Source organism: Lindgomyces ingoldianus, assembly GCF_010093535.1.
Source record: "Lindgomyces ingoldianus strain ATCC 200398 unplaced genomic scaffold BDR25scaffold_54, whole genome shotgun sequence".
Taxonomy (NCBI): domain Eukaryota; kingdom Fungi; phylum Ascomycota; class Dothideomycetes; order Pleosporales; family Lindgomycetaceae; genus Lindgomyces; species Lindgomyces ingoldianus.
In genome coordinates, this window is record NW_022985215.1 from 224,406 (window position 1) to 249,516 (window position 25,111).

The following is a 25,111-nucleotide window of genomic DNA, read 5'->3' on the forward strand; positions in this document are numbered from 1 at the left end:
AACAGCTACCAGTCGCAGTAGATGCCTCCTCTGCGTGGCTACGCACGCGGTAGATAGGTGCTGCGGCTGGTTAGCTAGCTCTTGTACTAGCGGTTGACTCCAAAGGCCTACAACAGCTACCAGTGCAGTAGGTGCCTCCTCTGCGTGGCTACGCACGCAGTAGATAGATACTGCAGCGGCGGGCTAGCTCTTGTACAGGCGGTTAACTCTAGGGGCGCGCATGAGGCTCGTTCACGCCCTCTCTGCGTGGCTACGCACGTGGTAGGAGTAAGCTTCTTGTACAGTAGCAGTTTTATTAATTCTTGCAAATCTGTCTGTTAAGGATAATATCCTCTGCGTAGCTACGCACGCAGTAAATAGTCTATTAATAGACTAATTAGTGTTAGTTAACCTAGGTTTAATTAAACAAACATACGCCTAAGGGGCGTACTAAGAGGTAAGTAGGTAAAGATCTTCTTATTATTAACTACTGCCGTCTCTTTTTATATAAAGAAAGAGTGCTTTTAAGTACACACAGCCCCTAACGCACAGGCTAGATAGCCAACGTTTCAGGCAACCTAATTCAGCTGTACGCGTGTACGGACGCAGCTGTACTTATGTACAGACATCTTATTTCTTTAAGCTTAACTAACAGGCTCTTAAAAACACTGTTTTTAATATAGTGTTTTTTATTAATCTACTTAACTTTACTTAGTTAGCATAGGCTAACATAATAGTTATATTATAAGTAAATACTATTATTTAGTACTTTGAAGTATAAGTCTTTTTATTATAGTATAATCTAGCTTAATTAGCTCTATTCCAGCTCTTTATAGCTTATAGTAAAAATAAAATCCTATATAATAACTATCTATACGCGCATAGTAGTGTTATAGGTAAAATTACTAAAACTAGAGTTGTTTTTAAGAAGCGCGCTTACTCTAAAGCTAATGTTACTAAAAAAAGAGAAGAAAAGTAAAAAGCACTTAAAAAAAACTTTAATAAAGATAAAGCTACTATAACTTTATTTAAAAAAGTAAGTATACACTATTCTTAACTATTCTAACACTAACTAGTATAATAAAAGAAATATAGTGTTAAAAGTGTCTATGTTACAAAAGCTAAGCAACATTATTATGTTAATGCTGCTAAAGCTGCTAATGTAATCTACTACGTCTCTAAAGAGCATAATAAGGCTTATAATATTAAGAATAAGGCTAGTTAGAATTAAACCTTAGCTAAAAAAAGATCGCTAACTAGGTATAATAAAAAATATCTTAATAGTTATTTGTTACAATATCTACTTACTTGTCACGTGCTGATGAGGACGTGCGTTGGGTGCGCAGGCCTAGGCTAGGAATAATGTTAGAGTTATTAGAATAGGTCTAGCTAGAGTGTACAGTCCTAGAGTAGAGCCTATAAGAGCAAGAGTAAGGTTAGAGCTAATTATAGTTTGTCTCTTAAGCTGTATAAGAAGCAAGAAAACAATCTAGTTAAGATAATAATTAGAGTGTATATATATTGCAAGGTATACAAAGCAATAAATGTCTTTAAAAACAGTTATAGCTACTTAGTCTTATTATAAAGATAAAACTAAACTTTAATTACAACCTTCTAACTATAGTTAGAATTAAGACTATATACTAGATGTTTAGTTGCAATAGTTGTAGTATTTGCAATAGTCGTAGACTTATTTTGCATCTAATGCGTCTACTGCGTCCACCAGCGTGGCCAACAGTCTGTAGTACGTAACGTAACTACGTGAACGTAGTAATCACGTGAGGCGTACAAAAGTAGTTAAAATGTAAGATGTAACTTTTGTACAGTGAATTGCCAAGTACGTACTGTAGTACAGGTTAGAGAGGTTATATTTTAGGAGATTTCTCTTCTGTTTTTAGACTTTATTAGCTATTGCGTTAGAAGCTTTGTTTAAGGTTATATTTTAAAGTAATAATTAGATAAAACTTTATGTTTTGTAGCATAGTAGCCTAATTAGTGTGCTAAGTAGCCCCCTATAAAAATAGTTAACTTTTGCTCTAGAAAAGCTCCTTATCTTATTAATTATTATAATAAGCTAGATGTTTTAATTTCTTTATTACAGCAAGTGTACAGCCTTATTCTAATCCTTCTGCTTATTAGAGTTGTTTTAATAAGCTAAGGTGCTTTATTACACTAGCTTTTATTATCTTGCTAAATTAAGGTTAGCTCTTTTAGAGTTGTTAGTGCCCTTAACTCTAACTCTAGCTTTAGGTAAAGATGTATTCTTTTATAATTTCTTAGTAGACGCGCACCTTAACTCTAGAGCCTCTTTTATAATAGAGTAGAACAATGTTTAGCTAGGAAAAAAGAAGCTAGTGCTAGAAAGACTTAGCTATTAAGTAAAGCACAAAAGTTAACTCTGTAGTAATTATTCTATCTCCTAGGTCTAGCGTTACAGGGGGGATTTAGTGTATAAGGACAGCAACAGCACTATTCTTAAGGTGTAGCTTTATAAAAGATGTTACCTCTAAGGGCAACATAGAGCTGTAAAAATTATTAGTAGTTATAATTATATTATCTCTTATCTCTAGAAAAAGCATAAAATTAATGCTAGTAGAGATTTTCTACCTAACAGCCTAAGGCTTCCTGCTAATCTTTTTAAAGCTATAATAAAAGTAGCTAGATCTACAAAAATTATTTTTTATAAAGCTTAGCAGAAGAAAGCTTTTTAAGCTGTAGTAATAGACTAGGTTATTTTTTAAAATTAAACCTTTAAAAACACATCTTTAGCTAAAACTTATAAGGTACTTACTTAGAACTGCGCTAACCTTTTTAACATTATACTATCTTCTTACACTACACTCTTAACCTATATTTAGAACAGTCTAGTGCGCTAGAAGTAGAAGATTTAAATAATACTAAGATTAGCTTATAGTAAAATTACACTAAGTGTTAATATATAGAATTCTTTAAACTACTTATCCTGCCTAGGGGTAGTAGCTTATTTTTTTAGTATGTACTAGTAAAACCTTAGCCTAGCTGCGTTAGTGTAAAAATTAAAACTACAACACTAACATCCTCTACATAGATGCTAACTACTAGCATAGAGACCTTCTTATTAGCTTTAATAATTTATCCAGAGACTACACTAGGAAGAATTAAGCGCTAGAGATTATTAAGGTGCTTAAGGACTATAAAATTATGTTTAAATTCTATTACTATATTACTAATAATATATTAAATAATAATGTAGAGACTATTACAACTTTAGCTAAAAAGCTTTACTTGCCTTTTACTACTAAACACTGTATCTGCTGCGCTAGCTATATAATTTAAATTATTATTAAAGTAGTTATATACAGCTAGAGAGTCTCTACTTTTAAAAAAGCTCTAGCCTAAGCTGCTTTAGATAATTAATTTAAGCTATACTAACAGTAGGGTGTTGTAGGCAAGTTACATAACTTTGTTAACACAGTGCTAGCATCTTATAAATAATAATTAGCCTTTATAACTTTTTAAGCTTTACTCTTAGCTAATAATCTTCTCTAGAGTTTTAGCACTTTTAATTTTATTTAGAACAGTAAAGTATACTAGCACAGCATATATCTTATGCTTTTACATTACTATAAGTTAAAAGAGCTTATTAGCAAGTTTTTATGTAAATAATAAAGTGCTAACGCGTTAATAGCTGCTACCTTTTATAAAACTATTTTTAAAAAAGAGTAAAAGAAAGTTAATTATCTTATTAAGTTTCTTTAGTTTTTCTACTTTATAATAAAAAGACTTAAAGGTAATAGCAAGTATAGCTTTATCTAGATAACTATAGTTAACCTCTAGCACCTGTATACAGAGCTTACAAAGATAGAGGAGGAGCTTAAGAGTAAAAGTAATAATTACTACTTTAAAAATAGTGTTGTGTTTAGAATCTAAAAGCTAACCTTATACTAAAAGAAAATTATTATAAATCTGCTTATATTACACTACACTGTTACAACTATTTTTAACTTCTAATTATAACTTATTTAGTTTAAAGACTACTAGTGTAAGCACCTAGCGTAGCATAAGCAAGCTAAGGCTTTAATAAAGGTAGTTTTTTAAGACTATATTAATAAAAACATAAAAAGTAATAAGAAGAAAAAGGATCTACAACTTTACTAGCGCAAGCTCCCTAGTAGTAAGTATTATAATAAGGGCTATAAGTAAACTCTTTCTGTTAACATAAGCTTTTTTATAGGCTTAAGGTTATACAAAAAACAGTAGAAAATAATAAAGCTTTAATAATACTATAATAGCTACATTAAAGACTTTTCTATAGCTAAGAAAGAATCCCTACTATTTTAATTACCTTTTACTTAGTAGCTTAAAGTTAGTTGTTACTTCTACTTTACACTCTTTAAAATTACTTTTAATTTCCTTTATATACATTTAACAAGCTGTAACTGTAAGAGAGCCTTCTCTAAAGGCAAGAGGATAGTTATAATTAATAAAAACTGCTTAGCAGGTTGTATAATTAAGGCTCTACAGCTTTAAAAGAACTAGTTATATTATAGGGCTGTAGAGAGTAAATTAACTACTCTAGAGGACTTTATCTAGGCTAAAAAGCTTCTTCTAGAATAATTTTAACCTAGACTAATAAAACTTCTTGTAAAAAGTATAAAAGTATAAGAATTTTAAGAAGTTACTGTTATGTTATGTACTTGCTAATTAATTTACTGCTTATGTATAAAAGTACTACTAAATTAAGAAGTTACTGGCAGAAAAAAGCTTAAACGTAACGTACTACATACTGTTGGCCACGCTGGCGTCCACTGTGTTCAGACTATGCCTAATCTGTATACTATGATCCGATAGTTCCGGCTGGGCTTCGCCAAGCCTTGTACTGTGTAGCTAAGAGGGCTGTCTACTAATAATGTTTGTATAACTCTAATGCCATTCGACACTCGCTTACAGCTCTATCCTAGGTTGTAATATTATTCTGCTGTTGCAAATTCACCTACAGAGGATCTTAATGTCTAATCTGTAACTGTTTGCAGTAGTCACACGATAGTCAGATGCGTCGTCACCATGGTCGCATGCGTCGTCACCATAATCGGATGCGTCGTCACCATAGTCGTATGCATCTCACCATGGCCTGTTGCCAAGACTCGCCTACTTATTTCGCATGTATATAGACTCCTACAAAGGACTCCTCTAGCAATGAATTCAATCCAGTTCCTCATGCCTCTAGTGCTCTACATAGCTTCACAGTAACTCTAATAGCACAATCTAGTGTAATCAGCACATCCTATAGTAAAAATAGTTAGAAATGCATAGTATAGTGTAGTTTTAGGTTCTTTAGCTTAAGCTTCTTTTTTATCTTAATAAAGTTAAATACTCTTAGATTATGTCTCTTAGACTTAAAGTGTAACTATTTTAGTAGTAAGAAATTAATCTGCTTTTAGCCTACTTACTTTATAGCTTATTTATTTTAATAATGTTAAAATGTTTTACTAGAATTAAACTCTGCTCTTTTCTTACTAGTATAAGCTATTCTATGCTAGAATGTTTATTTCTTCTATATAATAAATTTCTTTAAGCTAAAATAACTCTTTTCTTAACTCTAGTAAGCTATCCTATGCTAGAATGTTTATTTCTTCTATATAATAAATTTCTTTAAGCTAAAATAACACTTTTCTTAACTCTAGAAAGCTATTCTATGCTAGAATAGCCTTACTTAGTCTAAAAAAGAAATCTTAGGTTTAAATAAACTATATTATCTTTGTATTTCTATAGCGCTATTAAACACCTATTATTAAAAAAACTTTAAGTAAAAAAAAATAAGGTAAAGGTAGCTATACTTAATTTATTAAGTTACTTTTCTTTTTCTAAGAAGTTTAACCGAAACTAGTATAATTTAATCTTTTACTATATATTTCTTTACTTTTTTAGAACGCTTTTAATACATTTAAGCTTATGTTAGGTCTAGGTTTCTAACTATTTCCAGTTTTTACTAATCTTCCAATGTAAGTCTTTCTCGTGAAGCTATCAGAATATCAATGACGAAATGAACAGAACAATGCTAAAATGTACCTTTATTGAGTACAAAACTCATTTAACGGCTGCACAGCAACACTAAAACATGTTATTATAACAACTAAATACAGCAACAGCAACTGTGATGAACATGAAGGTTCTTCATTCAATTGCGGCGATAAGGCAACTGCTGCAAAAGGTCTCAACGGGGAACTGATTCAGCTCGGCTCTACCTCAAGGCCAGGGGCATGTCCAAGATGTCTATCTTAATACATTCGTACACGGATATCAAATGTCATACCTTTGATATCCTTGTACACGTCGGCAACACTCTTGTATTTAACTTGCCAGCATTTTCTGATAATTGCCCTCAACGGTCTAAGTGTGTCTGTTTCGGGAAATTTGCCCTCTTTGAACAGAGCCGTGACATCTTCGGACAGATCTTGATATGGTAGTTTTCCCGTCATGATGGTGTAATGCACAGAGCCAAGAGAGAAGATGTCAGCATTGGTGGACAGCAGGGGTCCAGGGTACCGGTGGCTGGCGTGTATTGAAACCAGCAGGTTAGAGCTGTCTAGAGAAGAGCCACTAAAATCTGCAAGCTTTATGTCAAGATCTTGGGTTAAGAAGACGTTGTTTAGAGTCAAGTCTCTATGAATAACGTTTGCAGCATGAACAAAACAGAGAGCATCTGTAACCTGACGTGCCCAACGTAGTCCCTGCTCAATTCCAATCTCAGGGTGTCTGCGAAGGAATGATGAGAGGTTCCAATTTGGAGCGAGTTCAAGGCGGATGCCTGAATCTTACGGGCCGTGGTATCGCAGGAGTCCACTATGCCCGCCTCGCTGGTCGAACCGCTCGTATATCGTCTTCTCCACCTGGACTCTGCGGCAATTGCCATTATTGTGAGGGGTCTTTATAACCGTCTGGGAGGCCGCATCAAGGCACACCAAGCCTGTCGTGCCCCAGGCGGCAATGTCCTGTTCTCCAAATCCTCTTGGGAATTGGATGAGGTCAGCCATATCGAGAGTAAGGGGGCCTGTGCTGGATTGATCGTGTGGGATGAGTAGGCGAGACTAGCTCACCTATCGCGAGATGGATTGGGGTAATCGCAACAGAAGTCGTGCGGTGCAAACGGAGCTCTCTCTGAGAGAGTCGAGAATAGAAGGCTAGAATCAATAACTTGTCTGGAGCGTGTAGCGATACTAATGTGGAAATGCACGGAAGCATATAGATGCTTTGTCAAAGTTCAGACTCAGGAATGCGCAGAGAGCCCCACCATGTGCACAGCCACAGATCGACCGCCACGCGGCATAAAAACGCCACACAGCGAGGAGGGCGAGAAGTGTGGATAGTGTGGTGTTAGAGGGAAGCGTGAGGGGGATTGCTACGGGTGGCGTGTTAGTATTGAGGTGGATGGATGGGTGAGGTGCGTTCCGATTATCGGAATGGAATGGAATGGGAAGGGAGGATTTACTGTTTCCGGAGACGTTTTTCACGAATATTTGCACGGTTTCCTCAGCGCCGGTGCTGGAGGTGGAGCTCATGCTCGAGATGCTTGACGTGCGCCTACAGCATACACAATGCCTCGAGATGCGCAATTCTCGCATCCCCCTCTTCGAAACCATGGGTTCGGAACAATCCAAATAGTCTCACAACTTTAATTGAACGTCGATCATCTGCCGCTTGGAGGCAGCATTCAGCTCTCGGGTTTATGGTTTGTTGCTTTTGGTCATGTAACCTTAGATAGGCACGAGTTATGAGAGGAGTCATGTATTGTGGACTGAGGGTCCGAGGAGCTATATGATTTATATAGTGTTGATGGACGCAAAGCCCAAGATTGATTGAGCAGCCCTTCGGCTTACCCAGCTGGTACCATTCCCTAGAACTCCCCAAGCAAGGGGAATACCCATACTCCGTCTTTTCTAAGACTCTCTCTCTATTGCAGTGAAATGTCAGCATTGCACCGGGGATTGATGCAAGAATGAAGCTGCAGGCGCACAGCGTCTAATAAAACTCCTATTCGTTTGTTTGCCGACAAACACCTCTCTTGCAACCTTCGCAGAGGCTGCTCTTATGGGGTGGGCCTCCTTTATGGTTGTAGGGACGCCGCTCCATGGGAATGTCAGCCCATTTCTTAAGCCTGTACGCGACTCGATCGATATAAGACTGCTCGTCCAGTATTAGGGTGCCTAGCTGGTTGCAAGACTTGCAACGCTGACTAAACACTACAGCGTTGTACCCAATCCCCGGAAATCCCCTTATCAATATGGCCACCTTCTTGCTGCCCCACCCATCTTTAAAACAGGAGTTGTTGTTGCACTCGAACTTTCCCATAACGTGGGTTGGGTGTTCGTTGTTAGAACCTCTGTCACTATCGTTTGTGTGGAACGTTGGTGAAGTGATCTGGTCAGATACTGCGTCTATAACGTCCTGGTGGAGCGACGGGAACATAAAAGAGGTCCTTGTCTCTCCCTTGGGTTTGGAGAACTTTTTCCTTGCCATTTTTGGTAGCAGAACGACCGTGCCTTGAGTTGATGCGGTGAGGTTGTCAATGGAGAGAGTTAGAGGATACAAGACAGGAGAGGTACAGTAGATACAAGGTGAGAGGAAAAGTCGATTATTATAAGGTGATGGTAGGTAGGACAGGTTGTAAGAGGAGGCGCGTGCACGGGAAACTCTGTTTGCTAGAAGTGGGTCGTAGCGGACAACTACGCCATTGGACAAGCTAATAGCTGAGACAAGCTGGCAGTGAAGTATAAAGACGCAGTGAGATGACTCACTTGTGTGCAATCAGTATGCATTGGTTGTCAGGGTAACTTCATACATACGCACAAATTAGGAATTTTAATAAAGATAGGATCACACTCTGCGTACTGTGACGGCCTCATTAGGTTTGATACTATTACCGTCATTTTCAAGTCGGCTATGGCGCACGTGAAACTATGTCACACGTGACGTAGCGTTTGATTTTATTGTTAGTCAGCGTCACACTACACTCTTGGTACTAGCGCTTTCCTTATAAGACTAGCGCCTTTCGGTTATTTGCCCCCGCAATATTCGCCACCTTCGAGTCCACCTTCGTTATTAGTATCTACGGGCAAAATGCTTCCACGGCTTCGGCTCGGCTTAATCACGAAGGAAAATGGTCGCATGATTGCTAAACATGTGGCTACGTCTTTCCGCACTGACAGACGGGTCAGCTTTAGCTAAGTTGCGTGGAAAAGCTGCACTAAAAAGAACTTATTTCACACCAACGCCTCACACCACAGTAACTGCGACTTCGGCAGCCCTTGCAATTGCACCGAATGCAGAGGAGCCACTAGAAAACCTGTCTGCGAAATTTGCAAAGCCCGCCCAACCACGAGTCAGTCTTCTACACGGTCCTATGATCGCAAAGGCATTCGGGGCTACGTTTTCACCTCCTTCTGCGACCAGTGCTGGCAGAAGTGGCTCAAAGAAGAAGGAGAGAGATAGAGAGAGAGGAAAGAAAAAAGCTCTCCCTACGCAAGGAGAAAGTGGACAAGATGATGGAGTATGTTAGGGGACTCCACTCAACAGAACGAGTTCCCATCGCCTATGCTGTTGAAAGGCTTATGGGTGAGAGAAAGTCCGTGAACCGTTCTAGCAATTCACGACGGCGGCATCAGCGCAATCTCATAGAGAACCTGTCCCAGGAGCTAGAAATTGCGAAAGTACGGAACAGATACACATGCAACAAACGGCGGGTTGATGCTATAGACTTCAACCTGTGGTATTTCTATTAGTGCCCCGGCTTTTAGTGGCCGATGTCAGCTAGGCTAGAGCGAAGCAGAGAAGATTGTGGACTTTGGAAACAAGAAAACAAGCCGTCACACAGCTAGTAGTTTCTGTGGGGCTTCTAGTAGTACAATCCTACTATCCCCCACTGCGTAGCGAGAACCACACTGTAGCGAGATGAATCTACTATTAATAACTTCTATCGCTAATCTGGTCACTTTCTTCAGCTCAACGAGAATCTACAGAGAGTGTCGGCAAACTGGGAATCTTGGCGTGCGTTGGCAAGCTTTGTACAGCTAACTACACGACTGCTGACATTGGCGCCCTCACTACAGATTCAAGAAAGTGTCGGACATACCTCGGTAGAGCCCGGAAAGTCGCCTTGGGCTAGCTCAACGTTATTAAATCAAGGGTGCGCATGTCGACGGAAGAAAGAGAAAGAGCCGAGCTTTATTCAAAAGCAGTTGAGATCGCCCTTCTGTGCATCGGTACCTTCGACGTCGACCAATGTCACTTGAGCGAAATCCTTCGTGAGCCATCCACAGCGTCGATACTTCTGCAGTGCTCGATCGTGGTGCAAGAGAATAAGGACGTCGTGACGTCCGAGCACGATCTCCTCTACTGTTCGATGCTTCAATCGTGGCGCTACTTGGCTGTTCGGACATGCCCGATGTTGAAAGGTGAAATTGTTAATCGCGGAAGCAACTGCCTTGACGACGCCATAAGTGAATCTTGGTCTGCCTTTGATCCGGCAACTTCCTGGCAACCACTTGGGAGCCCTTACGAACACTAGCTTATGATGAGGCCTTCTCTTGCATGAGCTGAGAAGGGGTCATATGGGAAGCGAGTCGACAAGGTGGTGAGATCCAAACAAGGTGGATTGAACAAGTGTATTGTAAGGTCTGAGGAGCTCGATAGAGCTCTGAGCTGACTATATACTGTACGAGAGAGGAGCTATGCCTAATGAGTGAATAGTGCAGTACATGGGTATGATATCGCCTGAGACACGTGGGATACCTTCATCGACTCGAACCGTGTAAGTAAAGCCTTTCATAGTCCAACTCTTGACTCTGCTCCCATGCATTGCACTCCTCTGCGTTGATGAAAAGGTCAATGTTTCTACGACGCGTCATGCCATTCTAGTACATACTAATGATCTTGTAGCCACTTCAACCTTCTGACTGCGGAGTTACTCGTCGATGGGCTGCCCTTATCACGTCTTCGCCAAGAGTTCATGCTTCATTCGATGTACCCGTTGCTCTTCGGAAAAACCTCTTTAGAGGTCATGCCAGATACCGAGTTTGGACTGAAGTTCTCTGCGAAATATTCCTACAAAGGCTACAAGCTTCGATTCGGAATGAGCAACTCGGACATGCTTGTCACAGCCACACGAGAAGGACAAAAGCTTCAGTCTCCTTCCGCGACGTTTGTTCAGCGGCAAGTTTCCGACAGCATTTGTCGAGAAGCACATCCACTGGTATGACCACAACAACAACGAGGTTGAATTTCGGCCATACAGTGATCCGTGGTCAACCGATTCGAATCACTGGCGCCTGAAGCGGATTGAATCATCTTGGCACTTGACTAAGCCTGGGGTTGCGTTGGTCAACCTATCCAGCAACACTACATCTGTGGTATTGAAAATACTGTCTCCTCTAGAGAACCGACTGCATATCCATGTTGTGTTGGATAGGATATCGGGATCTCTAGATATCGATTTGCCCAGGCTTCAACTAGGCTTCCACCTTGAGCATCGCGGATGCGAAATCCATTCCCGCCAATATCGTGGGATGTACATTGATCCCCATCAAGAACTCGGAACCTTGGTTGGATTTTCTAGCAAATTGATACTGAAACGAGCAAATGGCGAACGTCTGGTGCTGATACCCGAGTGCTCAGTCACGTACTCAAAGACAGTTGATCATGTAATCGTTTACGTTAACGAAGGTACTGTGATAAAAATGCATGCCTACCAGCTCGACAATACTCTTGGAAGACTGGTCGACAACGGCAATCTCCAGAGCAAGCTTTATCTTTGCTATCTTCACGCATTGACGTCCTATTGCCTCCCTGGCCCGTTGACGCGCCACACCGGAACGGAGAGCGCAATATCAATACTGCGATCAGGCGCTGTACGGTCTTTTGATGTTCTAACGGAAGGGAACATACGGATCATGAAGCTCATTGCTGGGTTGATCCCCAAGAGGTCGTACTATCCGCAGAACTTAAGAGTCATGCAACAGATCGAGTGGAATCAGAGCCTTCCGTTTCTGTCTCAGAACTCCATCCTGTATACTTCGGTGATCGGTTTATTTAGTCAGGCACGGACGGGAAGCCTCTTCTATTCCCAAGAAGCCCATTTCGAGCCGCCGACTCTCAAGCTCAGTGAGCTTCACCTCTTGAAGCGAGACTTGATTCGATCGTCAGTCTTTAGCGTCTCGGGGTTTGGTGCAGAGAATTTTAGTCTACAGTGGGACCTGCAGTATCAATCAAGAGATCGGAACCAGACCTCCGCGCGTGGCCAACGAGCGTTTGTAGCGGCCACGCTGGTTCTACGCGATCAAGCAGCGTTGCATGACACCACTTCTTTCAAACGATTTCATAATTTCCGACAGACGTACTTCGGAAAGGGCACCATTCATGGTCCTGACCACATCGTACCCGATTTGAGGTATGATCCATCGTGGTTGAAGGACCCCTCATCGTATTTACCTGCCATATGGTGCGGTTTGCACTCATCCCTGGCTAGCTACGACTGTGGGGATACCAAGTTCGACATTACGATATGGCTTGCGACTGTTGCATTTTCAGACGCGGCGGACATGAGCATGATCGACGCTCGAGTAGCATTCTATAGAATACCAGAACTCAGATCGGTTACCGCCCCTCAAAAAACCAAGTTCCTGCTGTCTGAGGGAGACGTCGCACAACCCTCCCAATTACGGGATATTGCACAAGCTGCATGCCAATCATTCCAAACTTGTCCTGAAGCACATATTCCAAGATTATCATCGGAAATTCAAGAAGAATGCCAAAAGCGAAGGGCGTCCCAGTTTCGGAAGAATCAAGCTGATGCGGTGAGAACATTCACACGAGAGCTCGGAAGCCAATGGCCGTGCGAGAGACCTAGAACGCCAGCCAGTGAAGCCACTACCAGATACATCAAAGTTTCGAAAGCTATGACTGAGGTGTTGGAAAAATTCAAGGTCTGGCACGACAATCTCTGCTTTTACGAGTACCTGGAAAACACTACCGCGATACTTGCACGACAGATCGTTCGCAGAGCATCACCGCCAATCTTCGGCGTTTCTTCGGCAGAACGGCCGCCAGAAGCGCCGCGGCTTCTCGCGGGTCGACTCTGGTTGTGGCTGCTCCTGCGGTGGTTCTTCGGCGTGCACCTCGCGGAATACAGTCTGTCCACTGTACCATTGATACGCTGTGGCAGTCGCCCAGATGGCACCAACGGCTGCAACTGAGCGGACAAAGTGCTGTTGACGGCGCTGGGCATAGGGATGTATCGCTGCGCGTGCCTGGGGGCGGGACTTTGTGGATATGCCTCTGCATGACTGAGCGGGGCGCGACAGGCGGGGAGTGTTGCCGGAAAGACATCATCATGGGTGGCAGAGGAGGCGGATGTGCAGGGCGAGGCAATGGGGGTCGGTTCTGCGATCAGACGACGGACATTCGCAATGCTCGAGACAAGAGACAATGGCCCTAGCAAGCGCGAACGAGCATGCCTGGCGGAAGGTTGACAATGGTCGGCGGTGGCATCGGAGGAAATCTAGAACGTCGCGATTCGATATCGTCGCACGGGCGATACGGAGCGGGGGGTGGAGAGTTCGGAGCAGTGCTCCCCCACGTCACCTGCAGCCAAGCAAGGGTTGGTTTGGTCGCTATTGCTCTTGCTCTTGCTACTTTGTACGCTGGCTGGCCATTGTTGACGCTGCCTCACGAGTCGTGAAGACTGCACGCCCTCTTCCCCACCCTCCTCCAGCATGTACGAGGACTCCTGGTACAATGCATTTGTACCCAGGGCTGCCAAACCCGCAGAGGCGTCCAAGCACCGCCACCGCGAGTCGCTGCTCAAGCAGCCCAATGTAAGCCAATGCCCGCAATTGGGGTACGTGCGGCAGTGTTGATAATTTTCTGTACAGGAGAGCCAGGCTGATGTTGCGCGCGTAGAAGGCATCGTCGAGAGCATCGAAGAGGCGCCAGAAGCCCCCAATGGTCCTGCTGAGGCCACCGTGGCCAGACGCGCCAAGTCCTACAGCGACTTCTACACCGTAGTGCGGGCGCACATCAAGAAGGAACGCGAGCTCGAGAAGAAGAAGTCGCAAGAGAGCGCTAGTACAGAGCTCGAGTTTGCAGAGTGGTATACCAAGGTCAACCATGAGCTGCTCGAAGCCAGCCATGAGGAGTACAAGCTGTACCAGGACCAGCTGCATCAGACGCGGCGCACCTTGACAATGTCATATCCGACACATCCTCGACTGTAGGCATTCTCTCCTCACTGTCAGACTCCTTCAAGGCCGTCGACGCCCAGACCGAGGCCTTCCAGACACAGTGCGAGGGGCTCATAGATGACCAGAAACGCATCACCAAGCTGGCCGATGACATGGAGCAGAACTTGCGCTACTACCTCTATCTCGAACCCATAACGAAACGACTCAATGCTCCAGGCGCGGGCAATATCGTTCGAGGAAAGGAATTCACCGAGATGCTATCAAATCTGGACAATTGTCTCGAATACATGCAGTCACACATAAATTACAAGGAATTAGCTACCTATCGCTCACGGTACTGCTTGCTTCTCACTCGAGGCCTAACTCTGATCCGTGTCCATTTCACCAACGCCCTTCGAGAGATTACTGCCGACGTAGCGAAGCGAATCGCAGATCGCCAATTGAACGACACGACCATATCGGCGTTGCTGTGCGCCAAATTCCATGTCAGAGCTCCTAACCTAAAACATATTAGGCTGGAAATTCAAAAACGTGCGGTGCTTCCAAAAGGAGCAGACCCTAGTTCAGAAGCAGAATACCAGAGCCTGATGAACGAGCTGTATCAGAGCTATTCCGCAACCCATAAGCGGCTAGTCCTGCCAATTGTGACCAAGAAGATTAGCGGAATTGCGCAAGCTCCAAGCTCGTCGAAAGATCTCGTGTCATTTGCACGTAGTAGCATTAGCTACATTCGCGGCATATGTCTAGATGAGTACGACCTGTGGGGCGAGTGGTTTGAGGGAGAAGGAGGGCTATATAACTTCCTCGAGGCAATGTGCGAGTCATTATACGACCATCTACGACCACGGACTATCCACGAGACACAGATACTTAAGCTGTGCGAGCTGTGCACGCTCATTCAGACGCGTTACATGGAGGAGGATGAAGAGGATGCCTCGCCAATTGAGGCCAATAGGCTCCACTTCACCGTCTTGATCCATCCGGCATTGGAAGATGCCCAAACACGTCTCGTATTTCTCTCTCTGGCTACTCTGCGGGACGAAATAGGGCGCTATAAGCCAAAGCCAGAAGATCTGGACTACCCTGCCAGGAACAAGAAACACGCGCTTTATGGTACGCGAACGGGCCCCGCGCTTTCCGGGAAGAGGAATGCGAAATCAGATGTCCCGCCCACACCTCAGATATCTAAGACGCCGACCGTCGTGGAAGAGGATGATCCAGACGCCAAGTACAACTTCAATACCGAAGCAGCATTCAAAGACTGGTACCCTACTCTGCGAGAAGCAATCTGGCTGCTCAGCAAGATATATCGCCTGGTTCATGTAAGCACCATTGTCAGGCCATTGTCCGCTCTCATGCTAACCATCGCAGTCCTCTGTTTTTGATTGGACGTCTGGAAGAAGGACCTCACGTAGTGAACTTAGAAGGCAGCATTACGGCTCAGCAACTCGAAGTTCTGTAAGCCTCAAAGCCAGCATTCTGGCACAGCCCCAGATGAAGACTCATGAAGAATGACCCCGAATTTCTCAAAGACGTATGATTGGATATGTGAAAGAAGGACCTCAAGTAGCGAGCTTGGGGAGGCAACATTACGGCTCAGCAACTCGAACTCGTCGGAAGCCCTCCTCGTGCAGGGTAACACAGCCCCAAGCAGGAACTCACAAAAGAGCAACCCGTAGTTGTTGAAGCTGCGTGATTGGGTATATTGGGTCCGAGTTGCACTTGGCACTTCGCAACACGCGGCGACGCCGCGCAGCAGTCTTGCGCAGCCCTTTGCCTATCCCAATTCGAGCATCACGGACCGACCCGAAGTTCTCGAGGGAGGCTCTATCAGGCGGACACTGACGATTCCACTGACGATGCGTGAGTGCCGGAGCTACCCTTCGAACATTCGACTGCTGCCTAGACCGTCCACAGCCACAGCGCCTGCCGCTCTTGTGTTCTCGCCCCCCTCTCCTCCTCCGCACGACTCCGGCCGAGCCTGCCAAACTACGCCACCCATCGGTATCGGCCGCGTGGCCTGCTGGCAATCCAGCGCAATTCTCTTGTCTTGAACATGTTGTGTAGCATGTAGCGCAAGAGCGAGTAGTAGACACCCATATACACATGACGTAGTAGTACATGAGCATGTGAGGAATGTGCGCTCAGATTGACCGTCATTACGGCTCAGCAAATTCAAGATGCCAAGGTTCAAACAACAGCCTCCGACGTTAGAGTTGGAACTTAGTCAATGCCAAACAGCACAGGCGGTGACCAGATGATCCTCTTATTGGCAGACTTTGGCACAGGCAAGTGGTTGCGGTTGGCCCGATCGACAGACCTGGTTCCTGCCTTGATTTTGACGCATCGACTGTCCTGCAATGGCCTGCACCAGCACCTGTGCGTTCTATCGAGTCGGACGTCATCACGGCTTGGCAGAGATGGGAACAAGCACGGACCCATTGAGATCTGCAACAGCCATCGATGGATTCCGACTTTGAGAGGCAGATGCACACAAGGGGTTGCATAGGGTCAGCAAATTATATCCCTATTGGCAGGCCTCGCATTGACAACGACGAAAGATGCGTCCTCGCAGAGCCGCAGAGACGTTCTGATTATTCCTCAGATGTGTCCTGCGGTGGTGCTGTGAGTGAGAGGAGCACGAGGATGCTTAGAACGGTGGCCGCGTCCAATTCAGTCATAGAGGACTGAAGTGTTGTAACGAGACTGCATACACGTACAGAATGCCCATCGCTGGCAACATTCTCCGTACCTTCCTTCTGCACGCACTGTTGGGACAATGAAACAAGCGAACCGATTCCCACATTGACGATAACGAAGCATTCATGCCTCCTCGGTAACGATTAGGGCCCATTGCATTGATAAACTGCTGAAGACCGTTGGTTCGAGTTGGACGCCATCACGGCTCAGCAATGACGGGCTTACTCACGGATCCTATTGAGGTCTGGGAAGCAAGTGAGGCATTTATTCAAAGGAATGTTGATGCAATAACGCAAAGCCGTCAGTAGATCAGCTTCTCATTGGCACGATTTCGCACGATTTTGCGCAGACTGAAAATTTTTCAGTGAAAGTGAGGCTTCGGGAATGTTCTGGGCCCTCGAGCAGCTAGACCCCTAAGGATCGATCCATTGGGTGCAGCGTCATTACGGACCCCATCGTGCATTGTGCTGAACACTGCACAACTCAACCGAATTTTTGGAAGTTTTGGATGCAAAAGTGCAGAGCGGTAAGTAGATTAGCTTCTCATTGGCAGGCCACGGGCACGGACAGGTGAGCGGAGGCCCAAAGATAGTTCAGCCCCACGTTCCCTATTCCCGTTTCCCCGCTGCCTGGTGTCAGCCCCGAAGATCTTTGGATCGGGTTTAGCTCTGTTACGGCTCAGCACAGAAGGAGGTCCTCACGAGCCCCAATGCGACCGAGGATATTGTAATTTTAGTTGATACTGCCTTCGCAAGTGCGAAAATGTAGATGAGACAAAAAGTTATTCTTCTGATTGGTAGACTTCACCAAAAAGCAAGGATAACCCGTATCCGGGATGAGAGGCGGTGCCGCCGTGGGCGAGTAGGTAGATCAAAATAACGACATATGTACAGTACTCCGTCGTAGCGGCGTTGGGTTGACGTTGATGACTGTCGTTCGAATCCATTTCAAATGTGATGATTCTTGATGGCAGTACGCCGCTTCTTCAACATGGTCGAAAAACAGTTCTGAGCTCTCTTACATGTCGATCGGGCAGGGATATCAGCGCGCTTGGAATGCGCAAACTAGGCAACGACGCTGACCGCTCTCTTAATTCGCTGGTATTCTTCGCATGGCTCGTCGCATGCAGTGAGCGAGAAATACATCTGCGGCATGCAACGCGGTGTGGTGAACTAGCCCGTAGATCAACAACCTTGGCTGTGCGCTGAATGTACGCCGAAGTATTGCTGTTGCATGATCAGCTCAAGTTTCATCTTGCCGAAGAACTTGTCCTACCAAGGAGTCGTGCATCTTATTCTTTTGAAACCCCCCACCGGCAAGTGCTCTTTTCATCTTCTGCCGGTTGAGAACATCACTCTATCATCCGTACGTCAGCCAATCGTAGCGCAAAAAGGACAAATCTGATCATGTCTTACCTGCTCAATTGAGCCTTTCATGAAATACCGCACGCAGACGACTTGCTTCGTCTGTCCTATGCGCTGCGCTCGTGCCATGGCTTGCATTTCGGTGAATGGATTCCACTGAGGCTCAAGATGATAGATGCGTGACGCGATTGTCAAGTTCAAGCTGTTCTCGTTAGCATAGCCATGGTCGCAGGTTTCAAATGCGTGCACAAACCCTTCCGCCCCTGTCCCCAGTGTCATTAACAAGATGTTGGGCCCGAAAAGGGACTTGTACTCTTTCAGAACCTTCAATCTCTGTTTGAGGCTCAAGCTGCCGTGAATGATGCTGTGCCTCAGTCCAGCTCGCTGGAGTAGTCCAGATGCAAGATCGAGAGTCTTCTTCCAAGATGAAAATACGATGCTGATGTCTAGTTAGCTATAGACTGAAAAATCAAAGGAATGTGACAATACCATTTGTGCCGGGGCTCTCTTTGTATGTCGTCCAACAGAGCCAGTAATTTCGAAGGGTATTCGTCCGGAATTTCCTCCACCGCCAGAACGGGAGCATCTGCTCCGATGTGGTTCGCGAATTCTGGTGGGCTTTTGCCCGATGCGCAAAGTCGACAATTTTTCCGTTTGTCCAAGCACTGCGGCAGGCAACTGCGGCATACAAGGTGCTTGCATGACGAGATAAGCACACCGCCCTCTTGCTCTCCAAATTTGTCGATGCAATTGATGGGTTGAGTGCAATTGGAGCACTCATTCTGTCCGAGCTGCTGCAAATACGACAAGACTTCCTCTTCTGACGCTTGCAATTCGTTTTGCATCTTTTTTGGACCATTGTTACAAAACAGGCGCAATTCATGAATCGACTGAAGTGTCGTAGAAACGACTTTTCCCCGAACCCCACTCACTGCCATCTGAATGTGCTTCTTGTAGTGTTCATACAGCTCATCATACCGATACCGCTCCTCTGTCGAAAAGTCAAGGAGCCGCGGTTGCACTATGGGCTCAGGTAAAGCAAGGATCTCCCTTGTGCGCCTTAGACAGACGGTCCTGAGAAGGATCTGAAGATTTTGAAATTGGCTTCCTCGTTCCGGCGATGTAGGGGCAATGATATGCTTACGGAAGACCAGCGCATTTTCCATATGGGGAACTCTGAGAAATGCGATCAGGCTGCCAAGGTCTTCAAGACGGTTCTGTATTGGCGTTCCAGTGAGGCACCACCGACGCTGTGCTCGTAACTCGTGAACTGCCTTGAATTGCTGGGTTGTGCGGTTTCGAATCTTATGCGCTGTTCAACGCTTGTCAGAGAATCATCTGTCGGAGTCTAGATCTCAATACCTTCGTCTAAAACAATGCGGAACCAATGAACTCTCGCCAAAGGCGATGAACCCTTCTTGAAATCTTTCCAGGCTGTCGCAAACGTAGTAAAGACGATGTCTCTTTCTCCCAAAAGCTGCGCTTCAGACTGTCTGTCCCCACCAAGATGCTTGTGAAACGAAATTTTATGCGGATGAGTGTGCCTATGAATGTCAGAACGGGCTGGAGAGCAAGGTCAGGACGTTCCACTTGCATACGGATTTCGTCAATCCAATTGTCAATCAAGACTGTGTCGAGGTTAATTGCTTTCGCTCTGACAGGATTCTTTTCATAGGATGACACGCTTACCAGTGGATGGGACCATAATCAAGGTGGCCCGAGATCGGTTCTGGGCGTGAAGTGGCTCTATTGAGCTCGCTTGGTGGGTTGAAGCAAACTCGGCTGCTTCGCCGAGGGAGCTAGCAATAGCAGACAGTATCGTCAAGGATTTGCCGAGTCCCATATCATCCGCAATAATACCACCTCGGGCTTCGTGCGGTTTGGGAGCTTTCATTCTGGTTAAGATATGAAGAAATCTGCCACACAGTCAATTGAGCTGTTGAAGACTCCAACATTGATATCAGCATACTCTGTCTCCCCAGACACTCGTCTTTCACGCCAGAATGTCAATTGCTCTGGAGGTCGGTCACTCTCTCGCTGGACAACGAAATCCAGGGCCGTCATCTGATGTCTATAGATCATGTTAGTCGAAAACCAGCCTGCGCACAATTCAATGTTCGTACTTCATGAGCTCACTCTTAATCAGGTTAGTGTCAGTGCGAATCTCGTGCAGAATATTTTTATGCGATAGAGAGTCCAATATAAGCTCCACGTGGTCAGTGGAGGCTCCAGATGGCTTCGCATCGCTTTGAATAGAGGTGTCTGCGACCACGGTCGATACTTCGTCCTCCATCGGCTCAGTTGCCACGTCGTCAGGATTCTCCTCGAAACCCTCCAGCTCCAGGATCTGAGGATTATAGTAGTCTTCGTTATCAAAGTGGTGGGCAGGATGTTGTAGGAAAAGATTGGATCGCAGTAGGATGTCACCAACTCTGTCAGCGTGGTTCCTGCGGCTGTATACGCTCACATCTACAGCAAAGGTAGTGCTAATAGCTTGGCCTGAGGAGGATGCCCACCCTCTTCGTATTGTCACCCATTGGGCTCGGTCTACTCGTGCCTGGAAATTGACCCCGAGATCAACAAGACGCCGGGCTTCATCGCAGAAGCTCTTGTCCAGTCGTGCAAATGCGTAGTTGGCATGCGATAGTTCGAAGTAGTCGCCTACTAACGAAACAGTGAGCAGGTCATTTGGTCCAAGTCCTCCAAGAATGGGCTGAGGTGCAAGATACCCCCATGTTTGCCTTCGCAATTGCGCGTTCACATTGACAACCTGACAAAAGTTGTTAGACGAGCTCGGTCAATCTACTCTGTTCCAGCCTTACCGAGCCAAGCAAGCATAATGGTTCGTTGGCCGGTACCGGGCTAAGACCCAACAGGCTTTCCTCGAGCGGCACTTGCTCTTCTTCTCCGAATGGATATGTTCGTTTCAAGGTGTTCTGAGCGTAGTCTAGGTTTTGGTAGTGGTCCATGCCGTATCCATGGTCCATGCAAGGATCGTAGGCCATGGTTTGACTGTGGTGTCTGCCGTCAGTGTACTCCATGCCGCTAGTGTACTCTATGCTGTAGTCGTGCTCCATGCGAGAGGTATATGCTTCGCTCGCAATGTCTCTCACGTCGCTCAGCCAAATCCAAGACCGCCCGACTGAAAGCAAGGCTACCGCCGCGAGATTGGGATGAAGGTCACCTTTGTCCAGCAGCCGGCTCTTCACCTATCACGGATCACAGACGACTCACCGGTGCAACGCATTACTTGGGCTATGCAGGTGGACAGATCGCAGTTGGGCATGTCGCAGGGCAGACGGGCAGCGCCTTTCGGTTGACGCAATGTGGCAGTGCCTGGTTTGAGCGCAAAATTGCCGTCTTTCAGCTGCCACCTGCAACCTGCTGCGTGCGTCTATGAGCACCAGGCGCAAAATATGGATAGATCAAGAGGCTGCCCGCTTTTCATCCTAGGCCAGCATCAATATCAGTTTCCTCCTGGTCCCCAAACGTGCCTGGCCAAGCGCGAACAGATTTTGCACCACAGCGCCCGTAGCAAGCTGCCATGGTCGTTCAAGTCATTGAGAGTCGCTACACCGTCGACTTTGACGTATTAACCGCTCATCTCAAATCTATTTACGACCCAGAACCTTTCGAGGTAATCGTATGTATTTCACAGCTCATGCAACAATGAACAAGAGGGTGTTTCTGACCAAAGCGACGTAGCCACCCGATGAAGGCGAGAAATGGAAGATCAAGGTTCCACGAGAATTGACTCGCGTAGGTGGATCCTGATCCCTCGGAACCCAGCCGTATCTAAGAGGCCTGTTAATGTGAGCAGGACCAGTTGATAGATCTGCAAAGAGAGTTCAAGAAGGCGCTTAAGGCTACCTAGCTGCCTGCATGTGTTAGCCACTGCCCAGATTCGTGGTGGCGAAGCTGCCCATTTAATGCCGACCGGTCAATTTTCGCTGGAAGGAGACGCCTGGACTTACGAACCGTCCTTGACCACAGGCCTGCGTCCGTCTCAGCCGTTACTATCGTGTATCTACTATTCACTGCCTTCGTCTGTAGATTCAAATGTTAATATCTGCACCTCCCAAGGTTTGCCTAACAACAAGTCCACGGAGCTGGTCACAGAAGAAAAGCATGTATCAAAACTCATACCAAACCGGACAAATATATCCTACTGAGCGAGACGAGTATGCGAATTGGGAGACGTACCCTCAGAATCTTCATGTGAGCCCATTAGGGGTAGATGCCTATCGTAGCAGTCATCAAATAGACCGTCTGAGTAAGGAGCTGTTTGTCGCGAATCATGAATCCTCATTTGATTTTCTGGCCATGGACCCACCCAGAGATGGCAAGTATCTTCAGCACATGCTCGCCAATTCTCAATTGACATGTCAACAGATAGCTGCCGCGATGCAGCATGGGAGATTATCCAATCCTTTGAGAGATTGGATGCACTCATGGAGTTGGGACAGGCCACCTCGGTCTTGTGAGTCGATCCGCTTTACAGGGGCGAAAGAGTATGTGTAGATTGACCGATCAGACAGCTCCATTCATCAGAGCTACACATGGAGTCGCCTCTGCATTAGTGAGGAGCATTTCCGTCGCCTTTTTACACGACTTGGAGTGCATCCGGGCTTTTTGGATATCGTTTTCCTGTTCCGCGAAAAGCTGGGACCGGTCGAAGAAGGTTTCAGCTCTGCTTTTGTAGATATCATCCATCCAGCGGTCCACGACATTCAAGTGGGGACAACGCAGGGCTGCAGCTACCGTAGTACTCCCATTTTCGCCATGATATTCGAAGCTAAAGCAAAGCGCAGACATCGGCTATAACATCAAGTACGTCGCGAGACACGGTCGGGCCCTCCCTAATGATCCATTCTCTATTCGAGAGGTTGGTGTATACCAATACTTCTCGTCGGACACTCAGCAAAGCAATTGGGTCCTTCTACAGGCCTCGGATCGGATCAAAGATCGGCTGCGGCGCGCTTTTCAATCTTGTGACGATACTCTGCCAAAGATGCAATTTCTACTTCATTCGATCATTCTCCTAGATGGTTCTGAGGACTGGCGCGAGTATATGATCTATTTGGAAGATGAGTTCACCAAGCTAGTAAGTAGCAAACTGCAATCACTCATCATCCACTGACAGATGTGGGTAGGTCGACAAGGGCTTCTTTACCAATTTGAAGGGCTCGCTGCAGGAAGGGGATCTAATCGCAGACTTTTCCGACCTTAGGAAGCTTCAGATCCTGACCGACAAGCTGCGGCGCCTAGCTCACATATTGAAATTGAACATTCGCCTTGGCAATCTGCTCAAGAGGGACATGGCAAGAATTAAAGCGTCTTCTTCCTCAGATTTGCGCACGAATTGCGACGCGATCCGGCGTAGTCTGGACAAATATGTGCTCGACCAAGAGACGCATTTCGATAGGCTGGAAACGCTAATTGCTCGATCTAGTGGCATCATTCAACTCGTAAGTTCTCTTTCTGCACTTCAGAAGCTGTGTCTGATGGCGCTTCGCACAGGTACAAAGTATACAGGACATTCGATCAGCGGAAGCAAGCCAACAAATCAATCATGAAATGCAGACCTTGACAGAGCAGGGTGTCAAGGAGAACAAACTGATGAAGAGACTCACCGAGCAGTCCACTAGAGACACGAGATCCATGATGACAATCGCTTTAATATCTGCCGTCTTTCTACCCGCCACATTTCTTGCAGTGAGTGTCCCGAGGTTTTGCACATGATGAATGAAGAAATTGACACCCACTATAGACATTGTTCGGATCGAACTTCTTCGTCTACTCGCAACCGGAGAACAGTCTTACCGTAGCCTCCAATTTCTGGGTCTACATTATTTTCACCGCCGCTTTTTCAGGGGCGACTGTTCTTCTCTGGTATATCTGGAGGCAACGCAGGTTACAGCGAGATAAAGAGAACGACATGGAAGCACTGTAACATCGTGAATTCTCGGTTTGATCAACTCTGTGCACTCCTATTTCCGGAGTCCTCTTACGGGCGCGACCTCGAGTGCAGCATTTGGTACCAAGGCTTGCTGAAGGGAATGTCTCGCTCGCGAATTCGTAAAGACTTGCCGCGTGAGGCTTGCACTGTGATTGAGCCGCTCAAAGTCATGCGTACCACTGGGACTTCGTTTGATGGATGATCGCAAACTACTTGCGCAACGACCTACCTTTGAAACCACAAGAAACGACGCACCACAATCCGTTATGTAGCAACAGCGAGCGGATTCTCAGAGAAAAAAAGATCTCTATCCAATCTTTCAAGCTCGGTTGTTGGCCGCATCGAAAGCATACCAGAATGGAATATCAACACCCAAAGCGGGCTTCTCAGACAATAACTAGAAACCAGCCCGCAGGAATGATCAAATACTTACTGCATGGTGGTATGCAGCAATGCAAGGGCTGGCAACAAAGCCTAGCCGCTGAGGGCCGTTCCAACCTTGGCCGCTGAAAATTAGCGCAGCTACTGGCGCCACATTCAACCCTTTCACCAGTCGCTCTCCTCTCCTCCGCAGTCGAACCCACGTCTCGCCCTCCCAAGATATTCTAGATCGTGGATATCGGCATACGCTCACGGGTGTTATGCCTCGAACTGCGAGCTTTGTCTTGAGCGCCTTATCATGGACCGTATTTGTTTTTCCCTGCACGACGTGAAGGCCAGGCGGTCTCGTGGTGCCAGCCAGAACAGGTTAGAAGCAAATCTTCGCGTTGATTACTCGACAGCATTTGCGCCAGGGCGGGGTGTGCGATGGGCTCTGCAGAAACCCTTGCAACGCGGCTGATTTAGCACGCCTGCGTGTTCGCCTGAGACCACCGGTGAGCGAAACCGGTGAGCAC

The 25,111-nt window shown here is 45.8% G+C and overlaps 10 protein-coding genes across 10 annotated transcripts; 6 read left to right on the plus strand and 4 right to left on the minus strand.

Annotated features, from left to right (window-relative positions):
* Positions 1 to 6,236: 6,236 nt before the first annotated feature.
* On the minus strand, positions 6,237 to 6,992 carry BDR25DRAFT_383155 (spindle assembly checkpoint kinase; the record flags this gene model as incomplete). The annotated part of the gene is made up of 2 exons (XM_033697808.1): positions 6,237 to 6,772; positions 6,803 to 6,992. 2 exons carry the CDS (start codon positions 6,990 to 6,992, stop codon positions 6,237 to 6,239), a joined length of 726 nt encoding a protein of 241 aa, XP_033540689.1.
* Positions 6,993 to 7,989: 997 nt separating this feature from the next.
* On the minus strand, positions 7,990 to 8,615 carry BDR25DRAFT_297429 (uncharacterized protein; the record flags this gene model as incomplete). The annotated part of the gene is made up of 1 exon (XM_033689002.1): positions 7,990 to 8,615. Exon 1 carries the CDS (start codon positions 8,473 to 8,475, stop codon positions 7,990 to 7,992), a length of 486 nt encoding a protein of 161 aa, XP_033540690.1. The 5' UTR covers positions 8,476 to 8,615.
* Positions 8,616 to 9,875: 1,260 nt separating this feature from the next.
* Positions 9,876 to 10,620, plus strand: BDR25DRAFT_307545 (uncharacterized protein). The gene is made up of 2 exons (XM_033690855.1): positions 9,876 to 10,037; positions 10,088 to 10,620. The coding sequence occupies exon 2, from the start codon at positions 10,148 to 10,150 to the stop codon at positions 10,520 to 10,522; it is 375 nt and encodes a 124-aa protein (XP_033540691.1). The 5' UTR covers positions 9,876 to 10,037; positions 10,088 to 10,147; the 3' UTR covers positions 10,523 to 10,620.
* A 1,343-nt stretch (positions 10,621 to 11,963) lies between these two features.
* On the plus strand, positions 11,964 to 12,248 carry BDR25DRAFT_204783 (uncharacterized protein; the record flags this gene model as incomplete). Its single annotated transcript, XM_033684443.1, has 1 exon — positions 11,964 to 12,248. A coding segment is annotated over one exon (285 nt), but the record flags the coding sequence as incomplete, so codon positions are not given.
* A 354-nt stretch (positions 12,249 to 12,602) lies between these two features.
* Positions 12,603 to 12,998, plus strand: BDR25DRAFT_159927 (uncharacterized protein; the record flags this gene model as incomplete). The annotated part of the gene is made up of 1 exon (XM_033684023.1): positions 12,603 to 12,998. A coding segment is annotated over one exon (396 nt), but the record flags the coding sequence as incomplete, so codon positions are not given.
* Positions 12,999 to 14,048: 1,050 nt separating this feature from the next.
* Positions 14,049 to 15,779, plus strand: BDR25DRAFT_105854 (uncharacterized protein). Its single transcript, XM_033683497.1, has 2 exons — positions 14,049 to 15,514; positions 15,564 to 15,779. The coding sequence occupies exons 1-2, from the start codon at positions 14,345 to 14,347 to the stop codon at positions 15,705 to 15,707; spliced, it is 1,314 nt and encodes a 437-aa protein (XP_033540694.1). The 5' UTR covers positions 14,049 to 14,344; the 3' UTR covers positions 15,708 to 15,779.
* Positions 15,753 to 16,595, minus strand: BDR25DRAFT_105748 (uncharacterized protein). Its single transcript, XM_033683496.1, has one exon. It carries the CDS (start codon positions 16,319 to 16,321, stop codon positions 15,851 to 15,853), a length of 471 nt encoding a protein of 156 aa, XP_033540695.1. The 5' UTR covers positions 16,322 to 16,595; the 3' UTR covers positions 15,753 to 15,850.
* Positions 16,596 to 18,134: 1,539 nt separating this feature from the next.
* Positions 18,135 to 21,297, minus strand: BDR25DRAFT_362410 (uncharacterized protein; the record flags this gene model as incomplete). Its single annotated transcript, XM_033696566.1, has 9 exons — positions 18,135 to 18,248; positions 18,308 to 18,695; positions 18,746 to 19,568; positions 19,619 to 19,738; positions 19,777 to 19,902; positions 19,946 to 20,143; positions 20,182 to 20,355; positions 20,393 to 21,026; positions 21,079 to 21,297. The coding sequence occupies 9 exons, from the start codon at positions 21,295 to 21,297 to the stop codon at positions 18,135 to 18,137; spliced, it is 2,796 nt and encodes a 931-aa protein (XP_033540696.1).
* Positions 21,298 to 21,647: 350 nt separating this feature from the next.
* BDR25DRAFT_307549 (uncharacterized protein) lies at positions 21,648 to 22,593 on the plus strand. Its single transcript, XM_033690856.1, has 3 exons — positions 21,648 to 21,899; positions 21,962 to 22,015; positions 22,077 to 22,593. The coding sequence occupies exons 1-3, from the start codon at positions 21,801 to 21,803 to the stop codon at positions 22,128 to 22,130; spliced, it is 207 nt and encodes a 68-aa protein (XP_033540697.1). The 5' UTR covers positions 21,648 to 21,800; the 3' UTR covers positions 22,131 to 22,593.
* BDR25DRAFT_105908 (uncharacterized protein) lies at positions 22,085 to 24,311 on the plus strand. Its single transcript, XM_033683498.1, has 7 exons — positions 22,085 to 22,598; positions 22,649 to 22,736; positions 22,795 to 23,018; positions 23,068 to 23,360; positions 23,410 to 23,724; positions 23,777 to 23,971; positions 24,027 to 24,311. Exons 1-7 carry the CDS (start codon positions 22,316 to 22,318, stop codon positions 24,207 to 24,209), a joined length of 1,581 nt encoding a protein of 526 aa, XP_033540698.1. The 5' UTR covers positions 22,085 to 22,315; the 3' UTR covers positions 24,210 to 24,311.
* Positions 24,312 to 25,111: the final 800 nt, after the last annotated feature.